This window comes from Cucurbita moschata, unplaced genomic scaffold, assembly GCF_002738365.1.
Source record: "Cucurbita moschata cultivar Rifu unplaced genomic scaffold, Cmos_1.0 Cmo_Scf00018, whole genome shotgun sequence".
NCBI lineage: Eukaryota > Viridiplantae > Streptophyta > Magnoliopsida > Cucurbitales > Cucurbitaceae > Cucurbita > Cucurbita moschata.
This window is the reverse complement of record NW_019268534.1, coordinates 3,038,897-3,056,280: the sequence shown is the minus strand read 5'-3', so window position 1 is coordinate 3,056,280 and position 17,384 is coordinate 3,038,897. Positions and strand designations below refer to the sequence as shown.

The following is a 17,384-nucleotide window of genomic DNA, read 5'->3' as shown; positions in this document are numbered from 1 at the left end:
TTTTTTTTTTTTTTTTTTTTTTTTTTTTTTTTTTTTTTTTTTTTTTTTTGGGATTTGAAATCTCCATTAATCCATTGATCTTTACCTGTAAGAGAAGAATCGATTTGAAGCTCTAGTCATTGTCCATCTATGGCGTTCTTATTGGCTTTCACCCGAATTTTCCGGCTTCTTTGAGACTCTTAATCTTTTCCTTTTCTAGTTGACGCCGCCGGGAAATGGCCGATAAGCCGCCGCCTGCAGATGGGTTGTTAATTCCTCCGCCGCTGCTGGCTAGGGTTTTACTGTGTTCTCGGAATCCTATATAGGTTTGTTGTTGTTGCTTGTTATCCGATTAATCGGAGGCATTTTTGGAGCATTTTAGGGCTTTTTTTTTTATTTTTTTATGGCGAAGGGTGGGTTTTTTGTTGAGAAGATTCGGAGATGTGTGAGGACGGTGTTCTTCATGGTGGCGATGTTGGCGTCACTACTTGTGTCGTCGTTGCCGGTTCTTGTGGCCATTGGAGACATGTTGGTGCCTTGTATTTTGATCTCAAGCTTTACCTGTGTTAAGTGCTATGGCTTCAAACAGCATTTGCATCGATATGCTTTCAAAAGTTCTTTGACTGATATCCCTTTCGTTTCGATGATCAGATCTATCATTATTATCTGTATGATCCTGCTATTTTCCCTTCAATTTGTTGAGAAATTAGGAATAATTTTGCGTCAATTCGATTATCATGTTCTTAATGTTTCTGATGTTTGATCGCAGGTGTTTATTCAATGTGTGATGGCCCTACGCTTTCAAATGGTCCTTATCTTGGAACAGTGACATTATGTTCCTTCATCTCCATTCTTGTTCTTTCCATCAAGGTTTGTGTATTTACAGTAAATTCCCAAATCGAGGCTGAAGCTTCATCTTCACCCTCGAGGCAGAGGCTTCACTTAAAGAAATCATGGGGGATGCCAGTTTTGTTCCTATCTTCAGTAGCCTTTGCCCTCGGACATACGGTGGTGGCATACAGAACAAGCTGCAGAGCACGTAGAAAGCTTCTATTGCATCGAGTTGACCCAGAAGCTGTAAGTTCGAGTCATGTTCATTCCTGTTTCATAAACTTGTTGTTGAGGCTGCTGTTGTAAACATCCTATATGACTTGACAGGCCCTTTCTTGCAAAAATGTATTCTCTGGTTACCAGAAGATTCCTAGATCTCCCACTCCTTCTGGATCGAAAACCCCAAAAAGTGACAGTGAAATCAAGAGGAAAGTTTCAGGCAATGCCCGGGATGAGAGTGAACTGCCGGTTAGATTACTTGCTGATATAGATAGTTTGTTCTTCATAAGTCAAGGGCTTACCATTCATTACAAGATCAGCTTGCCCAGGTCGCCACCGCGGTCGCTGTCCTCTGCTGCGTTTCTTGAACCTGGTTATAGTAGCAACTCTCCAAAGAAGGCCATGGGGAGGCTAGTAGTTGATAGGCATCCATTTACTGTCTTGTCTAAAAACCAACACAATTTCCATAGGAGCTATAGCAATCAGTTTCATAGTTCATCTCTCTATGATCCATTATTGGATGGCTCTGCAACAAATTGTCCTGTTCTCTGTGATGAGATTCCTGTGATAAGTTTGGATGATGTTGAAGAAGAGGAATTGAGCAAAGTTAGCTTAGATGGGAACTTGGAGAATAACGGGCAATTCGGTATCGTCTTGGTGCACGGTTTTGGAGGAGGAGTGTTCTCATGGAGACATGTGATGGGTGTGCTTGCAAGGCAGACGGGTTTCAGAGTTGCTGCTTATGATCGGCCTGGTTGGGGATTAACCTCAAGGCTCCATGCTGAAGACTGGGAAGAAAAAGAATTGCCTAATCCCTACAAGCTTGAAAGTCAGGTAACTAACTTCATGCATTCATTTCTTTTTTTCCTTTTGGCTTGTGATTGATTTTCGTACTCTGCATGCTTCTTTCTGGTAGAGCTGTAGAGCTACTGCTTTTGATTTAGCACGTTTTATCTTGTTTTCTGACCTACTACTGTCTTCAACAGTGAAGGAAAAAGGTCTACAATTGAATCTTAAAACTTAAATCTCATTGTAGTTCTTGAACTTTCATACTCATAAGAAGATATCATTATAATCCTCACTATTAATTATTCATTAACCATATTTAGCAAGAACCGAATTCATTCGGAAATCCAACATGATTATTACACAAGGCTTCAAATACTTGTGTGCGTAGCCATATATTGACTAAGTAAATTGTGAGATCCCATATCGGTTGGGGAGGAGAATGAAGCATTCTTTATAAGAGTGTGGATACCTCCTTCTAGCAGATGCGTTTTAAAAACCTTGAGAGGAAGTCCGAAAGGGAAAGTCCAAAAAAGACAATATCTGCTAGCGGTAGAGGGCGTCATTTGGAAGTATCTGTTGTTGGCTCGAATGGAATTGTAATGAATGGTTTTTCAGGTGGAGCTATTGCTTGCATTTTGCTCAGAAATGGGATTTTCTTCAGTGGTGCTTGTGGGTCACGACGATGGAGGACTGCTCGCTCTCAAGGCTGCGCAGAGGCTTCAAGTATCACCAATAAACTCATTCAATGTAAGATTTCTTTAAAAGTGAATACTGTTGGGGAGGCAATTGGTTAGTTCTTGGCTTTTGTGAATGGGATTGTTAATATTATGCAGGTTTCCATTAAAGGGGTGGTATTGCTGAGTGTGAGCTTATCAAGAGAAGTGGTTCCTGGGTTTGCAAGGATTTTGCTGAGAACATCATTGGGGAAGAAGCACCTGGTTAGGCCTCTGCTGCGCACTGAAATAACTCAAGTCGTGAACCGACGTGCTTGGTACGATGCTACCAAGCTAACAACTGAGGTCTTAAATCTCTATAAGGTAACATCACTACACATCCTTTGCACCACCTTCATTTAGATTTTCTCCTCTTTAGACTACTAATATGGTGTGTTTTCTGCTTCTGAATGGAAGCAGAAGGCGTTGTGTGTGGAAGGGTGGGATGAAGCACTGCACGAGATAGCGAGATTATCACACGAGACCGTACTCTCTCCCCAAAATGCTGAAGCTTTGGTAAAGTCTCTTGAAGAGATGCCTGTGCTCGTGGTCGGTGGCGTTGAGGATGCTCTCGTCTCTCTCAACTCTTCTCAAGTTATGGCTTCCAAACTCCCGAATTCGGTATGCCCCGCTCTCTCTATACTCTCTGTACTCCATTGTTTTTCTTTCAATGCATCAACAAAGATTGTTATTACAATGCAGAGACTGATAACAATATCTGGATGCGGACATCTCCCACACGAGGAATGCCCGAGCGCCTTACTTGCTGCACTCTCACCCTTCATCACCAGAATTCTTTTGCATAAGCCTCACTCCCACACCCCTCAATAGAAACACAATTTTAGGTTAACAAAAAATGGATAGACAAAACACCCTTCTTTATTCTTCTTCCCCTTGTTCAAGAGTATCTCACCTCCACCACCCACAAGAAAATTGGCAAAAAGGTCATTTCTTTGGGTGAGTATCAGTTTTTGAGGCTGCTTTCCATGAAGTCCTAAAGGCTTTGTTGTATGTAGTAGAGAAGACTGTTATTTCCCACTCAATGTTGTGGAGATAACCTCATAAATTGTAAATCTTTCTTCTTAGATCAGATTTTCCAAAGCTCTCAATGAAGGAAACGTTTCCAAACTGTCTTCACTTAATTCCTTATCTTCTTCTTCCAGCAATGAATTGGGCAGATGTTATGTTAAGTAAGTAGACAAATAATGTGAGTCGTCAATTACATTGGCAGTGTCGATCGATGCAACCCGAAGTCAGAAATGACTAAAAATAAAAGGGATTTCCCATTCTTTAACCTTACAAAACGAGAAATATCTTCTCCCCTTGCTACTAAATTGGACCAGACAGTGACAGGACTGAGCATATGACAATGACAACCACTCAACTAAGCTGTAAGATGAAAAATAAAAAGGCATACTAATAATCTCTATTCCTTGGAGGATTTGTTAATGAGTGACTTGTGGATGTGAGGGATGACTCCTCCGCCAGCGATGGTTCCTTTAATGAGTGTGTCCAGTTCTTCATCTCCTCTTATTGCGAGCTGCAGATGCCTTGGTGTTATACGCTTCACCTTCAGATCCTTGCTAGCATTTCCGGCCAGCTCCAACACCTCTGCAGTCAGGTACTCCAAGATAGCTGCTGTGTATACGGCTGCTGTAGCCCCGACTCGTCCATTTGCGGCAACCCTTGTCTTTAGTTGCCGGTGAACCCTTCCCACTGGAAACTGTATCATCCACCCATCCAACACCATACCCAACAATGAGAAAAAAGTGAATTTTAATAAGAAGACCCCAATACTAAAAAGTCATCTCAAGAACACTTTCAGCAGTTATGCCTTATGATTGTTAACTTTGGTGTCAACATTTTGGCAATATACTAATGCAAAGCAGAAGAAACTATCAACAATATTGAAAAGAAAACATCAAAACCGCAATGTACACGGAAAATGACAAGCAGATATACAGCAAGAAGGGCTTAGAGAATTCAGGCACCTACAAGCGCACCAGTTTCTACTTACAAACTTATCAAACACCACATCTTCATCTTTACCAGTGACATTTTATTCACCCAGTCCATCATAAGTGGTGTACTGATCAGACGGAAAAAAATTGATTTAAGAAGAAAACAAAGGGAAAGCAAGAAAAAATGAGTGGCAAAACTCAGTAAAGGAATAACAAGATAGATATAGTATATATGTAGCATGCAACGCTAGCTCCTTACTAATTGGAGTGTGACATTACCAGCAAAACAGAACGAGAGCCTCAACAGGAACGAAGAAAGAGACTCCTCATTGATGTAGTAGAAAAAAATACAAGAATCTAATATTCCCTCACAATGAGTTCATAGAAAAGCACTATCTGAGTCAACATGATCGTGGTTTTCACTCTAACAATTCCTAAACAGACACTACAAAGGCAGGAAATAGCCCAGGGGTTGGGATTATTCGGTAGCTTGAAAACAAAAGGTTCAGGGGAGAAAGGGCTGTACATGCTCAAGACCCTTCAATAGGCACTTGATTATCAACCTACCGAAAGAAAGTTGAAATTCCCAGACTTCTCCAATCTCCGAAATTCTTACATCTAGATAATGCTATACATGAAAGCCTAAGGGTGAAGAAAGGATGGGTAAGTCATCAATTGTAAAATTCCATGTCAAGTGAAGTTCATATTTTTCGAACACTGAATTCCAATTCCAAGTTGAACCAGGTCCAAAGGAGTGGGAGACAATTTTCTCCATCAAGATATAGACTTTCCCATTTAAAATCAATTCCTGATAATATTTTCAATCTATTTCGAAAGATGAAGCAGTGTAGAAGAATATTGAATAAAACAGCTTGCATCTCCAATCTATTTCGAAAGATACAAGTTTCGATTCCCATAGCTTTCCACAGCTTCGTCAGTCACTTGGTTCACACATATTCCGACAACTCCCAAGAGGTCATTTAGCGAAGAAAAAATGTAGCATGAAAGACTTGTAATATGTTCTATGCCAGCAATTACTGCCGAAGAAAAAGTAGCCCCATCCCCTAATCTAACAAACTTTCTGCAAAACATTGAACATACTTTGAAATCCTCTTAATACTCGACTTCATTAAAAAAGAAAAACAGAAGTGTCTCGTAATAGTTCAACAGACACTATTTAGACCTTGACCTTCCTCATCTAATTGAGAGAAAGCTTGTGTTCTACACTAATAAAATCCACCACATTTTCTAATACCATGACACATACGTTGTCTACATATAATCCATGTTCCACCCTTATTTTGAATGAACACAAAAGCTTAAACCAAAGAGGAGCTACAAAACAAAGAAGAAAAAGACAGCACAGAGGGAAGTATGAGCTAATACCCACTACCAATGTTATGAACTAATAAGTGCAACAACATCAGACTAAGTCAAACAGGTCATTACCGCAGGACAATTTCTCCAACCACCGAAGAACATTGACAAACCGAGGTTCTCAAAAGAAACAGGCTCAAAGGAGGATCACAGAACCACATTCAAAATACTAAAAACCCAAAGGCACGCACCTACTTCTAACATCAAAGAGAAGGACTTCGAGCTACACCTCTAGAGATTCTCAAACGAACACATCCTAAACATTCAACAACAGACGATCTCATACAGACGAAACTAACTTAGAACTCACCATACTCATCAAAAGAGACGAAAATAAGAAACAAGTACAAACAAATATAAACTTCGAAACACGAAAATTTAAAACAACTCCACTCCAAATGTCTAAACACAGAGGCTTGAAAACCACGAAACGCGTCTAAATTGGAAAATTTATGCGTTTGAAATTGACAGGCATGGACCTCAAACAAGCATCATAAATACAGATCCATACAAGAGACACCAAAAGGATGGAAGAATACAAGTGTTGAAGTGTATAAAAGAGGGAAACCTGGAGACCAGCGCGGGAAGAGCGAGAGACAGGTTTCTTTTTATCTTTGTCCTTGTTGTTGGAGGCAGATTTGCCCATTATCAGACCCTTGGCTCCCTTCCCCGACATTTTTGCAGCCCAAAAATTAGGGTTCCTCTCGCTTTCAGTGAAGGAGGAGTTTGGACGACGGATCAATGGAAGAGAAAGAGAAAGAAACCGATAAGGGGCGCGACGGCGAGCGAGGTCGATAAAAGTAGTGTACCCTCCCCCCCCAACCCCCCCTCGATAGCTCCACGAAGACTTCGAGATTCAGTTTCTCTTACTCGATTTTACCAAAATACCCTTCTCTTTTCCCAATATTACTTCCCCATACCTTGTTTTCAGTCCCGCTTTCCCTTTTTCCAAAATAAATGCTATATTTTAATTAATTAACTATTTTTAAATTATCTTTCAAAATAAATGGTAAGGAGACTAAGACTACTTTGACCTGTTATGTATCCTCGTTAGTGTCGCGGTTTTAAAATACGTCTGTTAGAAAAAGGTTACTGGACGGTGTGAGGAACTGGCCAGAGTAGGATTAGACCCTCTGTATAATAGATGCGTTCTAAAATTAAGCTTATAATCATTACTTCACACACGTGTTTGATCGGGTGGGAAGCAGTTTGGTTTCGTGCTCTAACACGTATTGCATAGCATTAAGCAAAGTTTCTATATTTTATTATTCATTTTTATTTTGAGAAAAAATCCAAAGAAAACAAGTATAAAATTTTAAAATAAAATCATTATAAAATAAAGACTTAATTTTGAGTTTTATTTTATTGTGTTTTTTAATCGTTATTTTTATTTTTTATTTTTAAAATAGAGTCGATTATATATATATATATATATTATATATATATATAACACAAAAATAAATGGCGCGGTGGCCCAAATTGTAATGGTCGAATAAAAGTTCCCGAAAAATCTTTAAAAAAGCACGCCAGTGGGACCCACGCCACGTCACCCCAAACCTTATCCATTGTTATTTCCTCTTTTACTCTTTTCCCGCCCTCTCATTTTCTATTCCCGTTATACCCTTCCGGTCAACGCTCACACATTGCCTCCAAAATATTTAAACTTAAATTACTAATTTAATAAAAATATATTCTGATTTTTTTTAAAATATATATTTTTTGTTTGTTTTTAAAGTACGATTAAAAGTTAATAAATATAAGATTGAAATTTGATAAATGGAAGAATTATTTTTAAATTTTAAGAGCTCTGTGGGTTAAATTTGGAATTTAGGTCTTATATTTTAAAACTGGGTAGGATCGATCCCGACACGGTCAGCCGATTTCACGTGGTTCTGAAGCACCCGATTACAACCTACCTCCCCCCCCTCCGTTAAATGCCGTCCTCCATGTAAATTTCATCAATTGAACCTCTTCCGAGCCCTACATTCTTGCTTGTCTCATCATGGCGACCAATCTTGCCATTTTTCACCTTGCTCCGATCAGAGCTTCTTCTTTTGGAAATTCTGAACCTAATCGCCGGAAGGCCGCAGCCGCGCCGAAGTGGTGGTCTCCGATCTTCGGCTGGTCGTCCGAGCCGGACTACGTCGTTTCTTCCTCCGCGGAACAGCCGGTTTAGAATGCTAATCCAAAGCTCGATGGTGGACGAGCCAAATCCAGATTCTCGCCTGGATGTTTCACGGAGGAGAAAGCGAAAATGCTCCGAATGAAAACGCTGGAGAGCTCTAGTTTCCATGACATTATGTATCATTCGGCGATTGCGTCGCGTGTCGCTTCTGATTTGTCGGATCGAAGCAAGAAATAGATCTACGAGGCTTGGCGCAGTGAGGTATTGTATTGTGTTTTTGGAAATATGTATCTGTGCTGCCTTTTTCTGAAATCGTCGCAACGAAAAATTTGGGGAAGGAAGTGAATCTTCCTTTCCTAAATAAATTAGCCTCTTCTTTTGCCTTTTAGATCATGTAGATTAGGGAAACTTCATACCTACAGCAACTACTTTGCATCTCTTTATTGATTGACGACGATTGATTTAGTATTGTTCTTTTGTTATAGTCAGTCTATTTGTATCATAAAGACGGTTGCAGATGAATCATACATCTTGATGTTGACAGCCTAGATTTCAAAGCTGAGCGGTTAATTTTACAATTAAACAGCAAAATATTATCTAATGGATTCTCCTAGCGATTTCTACTTGGTGTGAACTTGATTAGATGCTTAAGCGATCATCGTAAGTGGATAATTCATATAATTTTTGAACGATTATGTACGATTGAATCCAGACAAATTTTCTGTGGGTTAGACAGAATCATTGTTATGGCTGTTCTATTGGAATTAATTGGATGGATTTGGTAAAGTTGCAAGTGTAATTGAATTTGAGTGAGCTCCACAGTTGACATATCATTTTCCGTCTATTATATATTATATATAAAAGTTTGTCATGAAATTTGAAAAACAAAACTAATATTTATAAAATCGATTTTAAAAAATAAAATAATTATTAAATTAGACCATAATAATTAATTTTCACACATTTAAATTAAAATAAAAGTGGGAGATGACTAGATGATGCTATTCACAAGTCTATTAAAAATTGATAAATAATAACAAATATGAAATTAATAAAATCCATCTAACTCAAACCAACCAATTTATTTTTTTAAAGTTTTTGGTCTTATACTTTAAAAGCCAAATTGATCGATAAATACAAGTCCAATCGATCAATTCTGTGTTACTTTCTTAGTTTCAATCTTCGTACCTTTCATATAAAAACACGTTAAGGTAAGAAAACTACTAAACATGTAATAGTAGCAGTCGTCGTAAGGGCGTTTAGGGTATTTAAAAGTATAATACGTACTAAATTTAAACTTACCCAAAGTCAATCAAAGCTTATCACTTACCCCACAATTTACTCTCGAAAACAAAAATACTTAATAGCACACATTATATACTTTATAATAATCAAAATGATTATGATGACAATAGCCCACAGAACCTCACCAACCAATTGGCGGATTTGGAAGTCTTAAGCATACTTCATGCGACTTTAAGCTTCAAATTAAATCACTTTCCAATTAATTCATTCCCTAATCTAAACTCTTTTTAACTCCTCCCTACTATTTTTCAACTCACAAGTTACCTATAAAAAAAAACGTGCAATGAGCCATGACCAAAATGTTACCTCTAAAAAAAACATATAATGGGCCACGACCAAAATGATAGGACAATAAACTTCCATAATGACGTGTCAGCCTTGAGCATAAACTCTTGCGACTTTGCTTTTAAGTTTTCCAAAAAAATCTCGTAACAATGGAGATAATGTCTCTTACTTATACACCTATGATTCTCTCCTTATTTACCAACGTAGAACTCGAACAATCTTCAAACATAAAGGTCTAAATGCAATATTATATATATATATGGAAAGAAAATAAACATATTTTATGTCTTAAGACTCCAACAGTTTCAAAATTTTAAGTATGAGATTTTGTACCTATGAAATTGATAGGCAGTGGTGAAGAAGGAAGCACTTTGCCTAGGAAAAAGCACGAGGGTAGAATCCTATCCTTTACCAGCATCAGCCGCTGACACCGGCTTGAAGCTTGCGTGCAACAATCTGAAAGTTTTGAAGCTCAATCTTCATTTTGAGTTGCTCAGCTGCTTCATAAACTGATAATAGGTTGAAAAAACTCAAATCATTAATGTCAAAGAGGTTTAACTTTCAATCTTCCAAAGCATTTCCTAAGAATGACAAATGCAATGCTAAGAGTTAGAAAAGCACCAACATCGAATAGCCGTGACGATTTTGGCCTGTTTAGCTCTACTATTGTTCTCCTTACCCAGGTCCTTTGTCAACTGATCAGAGAAGAGTATTAAAGATCAAAGCTATCTCTGTTCACAAACAAAAATGTTAGATATTTGATATACATCACTTAAAAGGCCTGGTTGGATCGACTTTTTAGGCGTTTCAAACAATGATTTTAAGCACTTAAAAAGTCAATCCAAATAGGCTACGACGATTGATGGGGACAAGAAACGAGCAACGCAACCATTGCCCCTCTCCTCCTGAAAAGATCTTTAGCCACCCCAACAGCAGGCCTGTACTGTGTTTCACCTACATTGTCAAGAGAGAAAAACAAAACAAAGTGTACAACAATATGGATGAATGTAATGCTTGAGATCAAAAGTAAGAGAAGGTCAGAGAACACCATGGCAATTGCAACATATAGAAAATTTACTTTAATCCGGTTTTCAGAATAACTGAAACGAACAGCAGCGTTGATCACAGTATAGATATAACACAATAAGTTAATTTATTTCAGTTATCAACTTGCATCTCTACTCGTATCAAACATAGATTAAATTAGACCCCAAGAAAGCATAAAAAAGTAAGAGATTACTTATCAAATGGCTTGCTGTAGAAAAGGAGACAAGTATAATCCATTACTGTTTCGAAACGCTGCAGAAACCCCCAAAGCCTCCAAATTATTCCATGTCATAACAAGGGAAAGTACCCATATTTTCCTCAACTGAAGTGCCATAGGCTGCCGAGGACATTATATGATTAGAATGTACACACAACACAACAAGTACACTGTATACCCAGAGCAGATAAGAGAAAAGGTAAGAATGTAAGAACCCTTCACATGAAGAGGACAATATCCTAGCGCTACCAGCAGACCATATCAGTGTAACAAAAAAGTGATATTGATATTGGCCAAAGAAAAGGGTATTATTAAGAACAAAGAACAGTTCCCATTTCCCAACAGTATATACAAATCAATTGGGTGCTTTCCAAGTTTCCAAAAGAATAAATGTTCTAATCAATCATACGGATGTCCTTTTATTAGCAGACATTAGATTCCTCAGCTCCATCAAATATTCGTCATTAGATATGTGAAGTGAATCACAAATATTTGAAACATGTGCTTCGTCTTCCCAACTTAAAGGTCCAGAAGCATACAATGTCCTAATAAAAGAATGAAATGCACTCAACTCTGACCTGTGGAATCTAGCTAATACTTCCTTATAGGAGCATGAATCTTCTTCCCCATGTCCCCTTCCAGTAGCTGATTCGGCATCGCTATGACAATCCACATCTTTACTACGACGAGCTACAGAAACAAATGGGTCCTTGAAAAAATCATCAGTGGACCTATTGCTGCCAACAGAAGATGCACAACTATCTGCCTGAATGTGGGTTGAGGTTACTGGAATAACGTTACCCTCCCTCAAACCAGCACTGCCTGTAGTGACTTCAACATTTTCAGTACGAAAGGTTGAGCTCAATCTAATCGTGTTCAGCTCTTGTGTTAAGTTCATGTCATCCTTTATCCAAGATGAAGGCAAACACCTAACATCTTTCTCAGTGACTTTCTTTGTCTGGACAGATAAATTGTGACTTATGGATTGACTAGGCAATGGCCTCTTTCGACGTCCAGGAAACGTCACCACTAGCTGTTGATCCTTGCTTTTCACCATGTTTGGCTTTGTTTGCTTATTTCTAGACAATGAACCCGAGCCTCCAATGGCCTGCCAAAGAAATAACATATGAAATGATGGTTCAATAATTGTTTCAATTACAAAATATATTTCAGGAAACATGCAACGACTTCAGAATCCATAGTACAGAAACAAATTCAATATATTTGTAAACAAAGTAAAATAGGAACGATGGTTAACGGAACTTTGTCTGAACTTGTTAGAACATGTACCTTCCCTAGGAGAAACCACCGGCCATCATGCCAAGCCTGTCGCATTCTCAGGTTAGATTGCCTAACCAATACGTCTAATGGTGATCCGAGTAGTCTTACTATATAGCAATGAACACTAACGATCTTCATAATTTTTGCTTGCTTCCACGAGAAATTGTGGAAGGCTTCAGCTAGATCTCCAGCAGCCCAAACATTTGACCCTGCGACAGGAGGAGGACAGGGCCTAATCGCCCTCCTCGGTACCCTCTCCACTGCTTCCACCGAAGACAAAAATCTCACGCTATAAGAACGGCCATTACCAGAAATAATTTCAGCACAACTCCATGAACCACTCGAAACCTCCTTCTGGCTCAGCACCTCAACTCGATCCCCCTTCCTTAGTCTCATACTTCCAATGTTCCTAATTCTAAACGAATTGCAAATCTGTAAATATCAAAAATCGAAAACGTTTTTTACTCATTCAGCAAGACAAAAAGGAAAACAAAAAGTACAAATGGAACGAGATAGAACGGAAAACATAAAATAGTAGCAATCAACATATAGAGAGCATTATAACCATAATTTTCCAAATTTGAAAAAGCAGAACGAAACTGTAACCAGAGAATTGAAAACAACGTAGAAAAGCGACGGAATCAAAAGAAGTCAAATGCAGGATTGAAGTAAAAAGAAAGCTGAATTGGATTTGATTAAATGGAAGAAGGAAACAACAACAAAACAACCAAAAACGAAGAAACGACGAAAGCGATCGATACCTCGAGAAAAGAATTAAGCGGAGTATTGACAATGCTCTGAATCTTGCCAATGAATTCTTCAAATTGAGTGAAAAGCAAAAACTTGATTTTGATAGAGATTTTATGAGCAAGGAGTAATTCCAAACAAGTTTAAATTCCTAAAGCAATGGGGATATACGGTGGTGGGGACGGTCCCGAATATTTTGCTTTCTAATTTCCTTGGTCGCTTGCTTGCCTGCTCTGTGTTGGCGGCGAAAGCCATTTGGGCCTCTGTCGTTCCACTTTCATCTGGGCTTCGGCCCAACTTCCAATCTGACTCACCTTAAATTTTTAATATTTTAATATATATATATATACACACATATATTAAAATATCATTTTGGTCGGTTCAATTTGTTCATGTATTTTTAAATGAAAAAATTTTAGTACAAATAAATATTATAGGGAAATTATTATTATTAATTTACCTAATTTAATTTTAAAAAATTAAATTTAAGATTTATTGCTCGAATTCACTTTCGATCTATCCAACCATCCATTTTCTCTCTATTGCTCGAATTCGAATAAGTTAGTAGCGTCCAGTTTGAGTTCTTTGATGTAGTTTTAGAAGGGCATGAGGATTCATAATAATCCAGCGCTTGAATACGCGGTCAAGGGCGCCAATTTTCTCTATCCCGTTTCGTCGTTGATCTACATTATATGGAGTTTGATCCCTAGTTTTGGAAGGGCATGAGGATTCATAATAATCCAGCGCTCGAATACGCGGTCAAGGGCGCCAATTTTCTCTATCCCATTTCGTTGTTGATCTACATTATATGGAGTCTGATCCCTCTGCATTCTTCCCTAGATCATTTGGAGCTAGACTAAACTGCGTTTGGTTCCTTCTTGAGAGCCTCGTACTCCTGGACTTGAACCTCGAGAAGCTTGGCTCGCACTTGTTGGTTTTCCATGAGGAGCCTAGTGAGGTCTTGATTTGCGCCTTGACCTTTAAATATGGATACTATATCTGTTATGGTTACTTTGTTCAATCCGACACATTATCCAAAAGGTTAGTTAGGTCTCTTTATATCAACACACCTAAATTCATGAACGATACGTCTAAAGAGGAATGCATGGAGATCGAAGTCTCTTAAACGCTTCATTAATGTATAATCGTCTAAAAAAAAGTATATTTGAAAGATTATTAACTACTTTTGAAAGACCAAATAGATTGTTTTGGCTAAAAGAATTGCATTGAAGTATAACATGATAGTTTACTTAATCATCTTGACCTTTAAATATGGACAGGTACAACATTGAAATGCAAAGGAAAACAAGATGAAATCAATAGGCAATTTCCAAATCATTCCACATTTCAAACCCTGCCGGTGACATTGACTATTGGCCTACAAGCAGTACATGATTCATCTCTCTTCATGGGGCTAAAACCTATATATGGATCATATGGAAGCACAGACAAGTTTCAAATTCCCGCTGACCCCAAAGTGGCCACACCAAAATTCATGATTCAAGAGCTAACCTTGACAAGTGATAAGGGATTTAAGTTACCAGAACTTGGAAGAAAGGTACAACTCACTTAGACAGCAAGCTTTTTTCTGAGACGAATCCTATTCACGACGTCGACTGGTAGAGCGTATGCTGGATCTATGGCTTTCAACGCTGGATATTCAAGAAGTGAAAGTCCTGCAATATTCATTGAAGTATAAGTTTTAATACGATATTATGAACATTAGCCAACAATAAAGGTTTGCAAGTTAGCAAATTTTTGGTACTCTGCAATAGGAACACAAGATGCAGGAGATTGGCTGCTTAAGAAAGTAAGATGTACCTGCTATTCCAAAGAATGTGTGATAGACATCAACAGCATCGTCTGGTCTATCTGAAATTCCACCATTTTCTGTATCCTGCAATTTTCCAGTTTCCAAGAACGATGTTATGGACTTATCGAGATTAGAAACAATACACGCCATGTTAGATGATGAATCAATTTGCCCGACGTAACCTGGCAGTCTAAGATGAACTTCACGAGCTTTTCCTTATTAATCCAGTGAACCCTGTCAATCATGATCAAGCTAGAAAGAACCCACCACGAGTAGCAAACCTGAAGCAACAAAACAAAATCTCTGAGTAGAAGTACAAAAGCAACTAATGGAAACAAACTTGGTAACAATGATCTTATCCCAAACCCACATCGGGAAGTTTTTCAGGGCGACCATTAAGACCTCCAGACTTGACTTGCCGCTCGCACAACCACCAACCAAGAAGATCCTTGTCAATATGGTGAAGAGACCCCGTAAGAGCAAGAGCACCGACACAACAGAAAACTGTAGTTACAGCGATGCAGACTTTAGGCATTTGTATTGGATTAAAGAACCATGTAAATAATTGCTAGTTGAGCTTATGGCAACAGTATTTCGTAAATCAGAAACTTATTCTCACTCGGAATACTTTAGTAGAAATTTATTCCGAATACTTCAGTTGCAATTTATTCACCGTTGTAAAGTTTACAGACCAAATGCAACATTGTGTTATCACCAACACTGATAGCATATTATGCGCCATCTCGCTTTGTAAATTGAACTTTTTTAGAAGCAAGTTTGGAGAACTTGAAACATGAAGGAAGAAATGGCTAACATACTTTGCCCAGAATGCGACTCTCCACCAGGTATGCATCCGAAACCACCATCCATATTTTTGCAACTAACGATGAAGTTCACAGCCTTCTCAACATTGATTTTATCCAATTGGTGTAACAACGATAGACATGAAATTGCAATATATGAAAATCTGAAAGAAGGAAAACAAAAAGGAAGCACATAAGTATTCTATGCAAGGTAACTTGTAACATCGTACCAAGCATTGATTACTTCAAGATGGTATAATAAAGAAATGAGAAGAGAGTGAGAGAATACCTTGAATCAACTTCACCCCAAATATCCCCTGAAAAGGAGCCATCTTCATTTTGAAGGCCAACAACATCTAGTGTATGGTTAATTGTAACAAGAGATATTGGCACTCATGGGAGGGTTAATAAGCCTTTACTCTGACACCTTACAGAACTCGTCATCTTTTGTGCTTAACCCTCTTACCCTCAATGGTCCATTCAAGCAGGCAGAAGGAGATTTGAATCACATTCTTCGTACCTGTCCCTTTGCAGCCAAGATTTATTGGATGTTTTGAAAGATTTAGTATTTCGATGCCTTTGTTTGGCTGCCATACTATGATGGGAGAAAGTGGCTTTATACTCTCCTTTCTAAGCCGGAGGGTGTAACACTTTGGGGATCTGAATAGGCCCTAAGTTGCTCGAAGCAAGGATCCTTTTGCTTACCGATAAAAGAATAATGCCTTTTAGGGTGGATCTTTATACCTGAGGATCTTTTTTAGTTCATCCAAATTTCACTTCTGCAGAGATAGCATAACATAGATTGACAACCAAACCCCACAACATATGAGAGAATAGGATGAGCCTTAGGCATATCTAGTGGGAAATACAGGGAATATTTTTAAGGGTTAGAAGGCACTTGGGAAGATGTTTGAGAAATGGAATATTTTAATGCCTCTTTTTCGGTCTATGTTATGAAGACTTTGTAATTTTCCTTTTTCCCTGTTCAAAAGATCGAAGCCATTTCTTGTTGTTTTTTGTCGACTACTTTTCCTGAGCTGGTCTCTGTTGTGTATGGCGTTTTATTCTGTCATTCGTCTAATTTTCATTGATTCTATAGGTTAAAATGCCAGAATTCCCCCTTCCCTTGCTTTGAATGTTCTGAGTAATAGATGGTTTAGTTAAGGAGAGCAATTTTCAATTGATGTGCGCCAATAGCTAAAAAAGAAGCTAGGTGTTGTGATTAAATGCTGTTAAGGCTATCATTTGGATGGGATTAAGATTTTTGTGATTAAACTCCTCTAATCAAGTCAAGTTAGGGTAGATCATTTGTTAACTCTTAAAGGAATGTTTTTACCTGTTTTTTATATCAACAAAAAATTGTTTTTTTTTCTTTCAAAAAAAAATTATAGGTCAAAAGATCTAAAAAAATAAGCTCTCCCCAACTATTTAATGAGTGATACTCATGAGGAATATAAAGTTGGGACTACTATTACCCCCAAAGTGGTTCAAATGCCCATCAAGGATTCATGTAAGCAACCAAAAACTAGACATTGAATTAAACGGGAAGAAGAACATTTTCAAAGGATACAATCTGTCACCTTATCAACATCTAAAACATCCAACGTGTCAAAAAGTGCTAAGACTTGCACAGCACTAAGAGTGTAAAGTATGTGCGGATCATGTCCAACATTGCCAGCAAAACCACCTGCACAACTTCTCTGCCTTCATTATCAATTACTCGATGCCCACATAACACTGAGTAATTACATTGATTCAGATAAGAATCCGGCAAACAATCCTCAGTCCAATGTTGTGAGAATGTAATTGAATAGCCATTTCGTTCAAGACAAACATTCAACAAAAAGTACAACTTAAGACGGTTTTTTTTTTTTTTTTTTTTTTTTTTTTTT

At 38.1% G+C, this 17,384-nt stretch overlaps 4 protein-coding genes across 9 annotated transcripts in view; 1 reads left to right on the top strand and 3 right to left on the bottom strand.

Moving 5' to 3' along the window:
* Positions 1-10: 10 nt before the first annotated feature.
* Positions 11-3,659, top strand: LOC111455838. 2 transcript variants are annotated; one of them, XM_023097460.1, is made up of 7 exons: positions 11-305; positions 749-1,056; positions 1,138-1,863; positions 2,434-2,565; positions 2,652-2,855; positions 2,952-3,152; positions 3,234-3,659. In XM_023097460.1, exons 2-7 carry the CDS (start codon positions 760-762, stop codon positions 3,360-3,362), a joined length of 1,689 nt encoding a protein of 562 aa, XP_022953228.1. In that variant the 5' UTR covers positions 11-305; positions 749-759; the 3' UTR covers positions 3,363-3,659. The 2 variants fall into 2 exon arrangements, with proteins under 2 accessions (XP_022953228.1, XP_022953227.1); XM_023097459.1 differs by having other exon boundaries at positions 11-647.
* A 67-nt stretch (positions 3,660-3,726) lies between these two features.
* LOC111455842 (probable histone H2A variant 3) lies at positions 3,727-6,715 on the bottom strand. Its single transcript, XM_023097465.1, has 2 exons — positions 6,438-6,715; positions 3,727-4,254 (listed from the first exon to the last, which is right to left on the bottom strand). The coding sequence occupies exons 1-2, from the start codon at positions 6,543-6,545 to the stop codon at positions 3,958-3,960; spliced, it is 405 nt and encodes a 134-aa protein (XP_022953233.1). The 5' UTR covers positions 6,546-6,715; the 3' UTR covers positions 3,727-3,957.
* A 3,127-nt stretch (positions 6,716-9,842) lies between these two features.
* Positions 9,843-13,150, bottom strand: LOC111455870. 4 transcript variants are annotated; one of them, XM_023097504.1, is made up of 6 exons: positions 12,891-13,150; positions 12,139-12,561; positions 11,427-11,956; positions 10,872-10,968; positions 10,210-10,538; positions 9,848-10,093 (listed from the first exon to the last, which is right to left on the bottom strand). In XM_023097504.1, the coding sequence occupies exons 2-4, from the start codon at positions 12,523-12,525 to the stop codon at positions 10,950-10,952; spliced, it is 936 nt and encodes a 311-aa protein (XP_022953272.1). In that variant the 5' UTR covers positions 12,526-12,561; positions 12,891-13,150; the 3' UTR covers positions 9,848-10,093; positions 10,210-10,538; positions 10,872-10,949. The 4 variants fall into 4 exon arrangements, with proteins under 4 accessions (XP_022953271.1, XP_022953270.1, XP_022953272.1 ...); XM_023097503.1 differs by having other exon boundaries at positions 9,843-10,093; positions 10,206-10,968; XM_023097502.1 differs by having other exon boundaries at positions 9,846-10,093; positions 10,210-10,968.
* A 952-nt stretch (positions 13,151-14,102) lies between these two features.
* LOC111456483 (geranylgeranyl transferase type-2 subunit beta 1-like) overlaps positions 14,103-17,384 on the bottom strand; it is a 4,583-nt gene continuing 1,301 nt past the window's right edge. Inside the window, exons 4-11 of one of the 2 annotated variants that reach the window (XR_002712770.1) lie at positions 17,063-17,179; positions 15,782-15,848; positions 15,508-15,656; positions 15,060-15,193; positions 14,872-14,970; positions 14,698-14,773; positions 14,389-14,552; positions 14,103-14,297 (exon numbers count right to left, since the gene is read on the bottom strand). Coding sequence is in view for 1 of the 2 variants with exons in the window: in XM_023098356.1 (XP_022954124.1) it covers positions 14,446-14,552; positions 14,698-14,773; positions 14,872-14,970; positions 15,060-15,193; positions 15,508-15,656; positions 15,782-15,848; positions 17,063-17,179 (749 nt within the window). In the remaining variant the exon portion in view is untranslated. Of the gene's footprint in view, positions 14,553-14,697; positions 14,774-14,871; positions 14,971-15,059; positions 15,194-15,507; positions 15,657-15,781; positions 15,849-17,062; positions 17,180-17,384 lie in introns of both variants that reach the window. The other variant, XM_023098356.1, reaches the window with a different exon arrangement.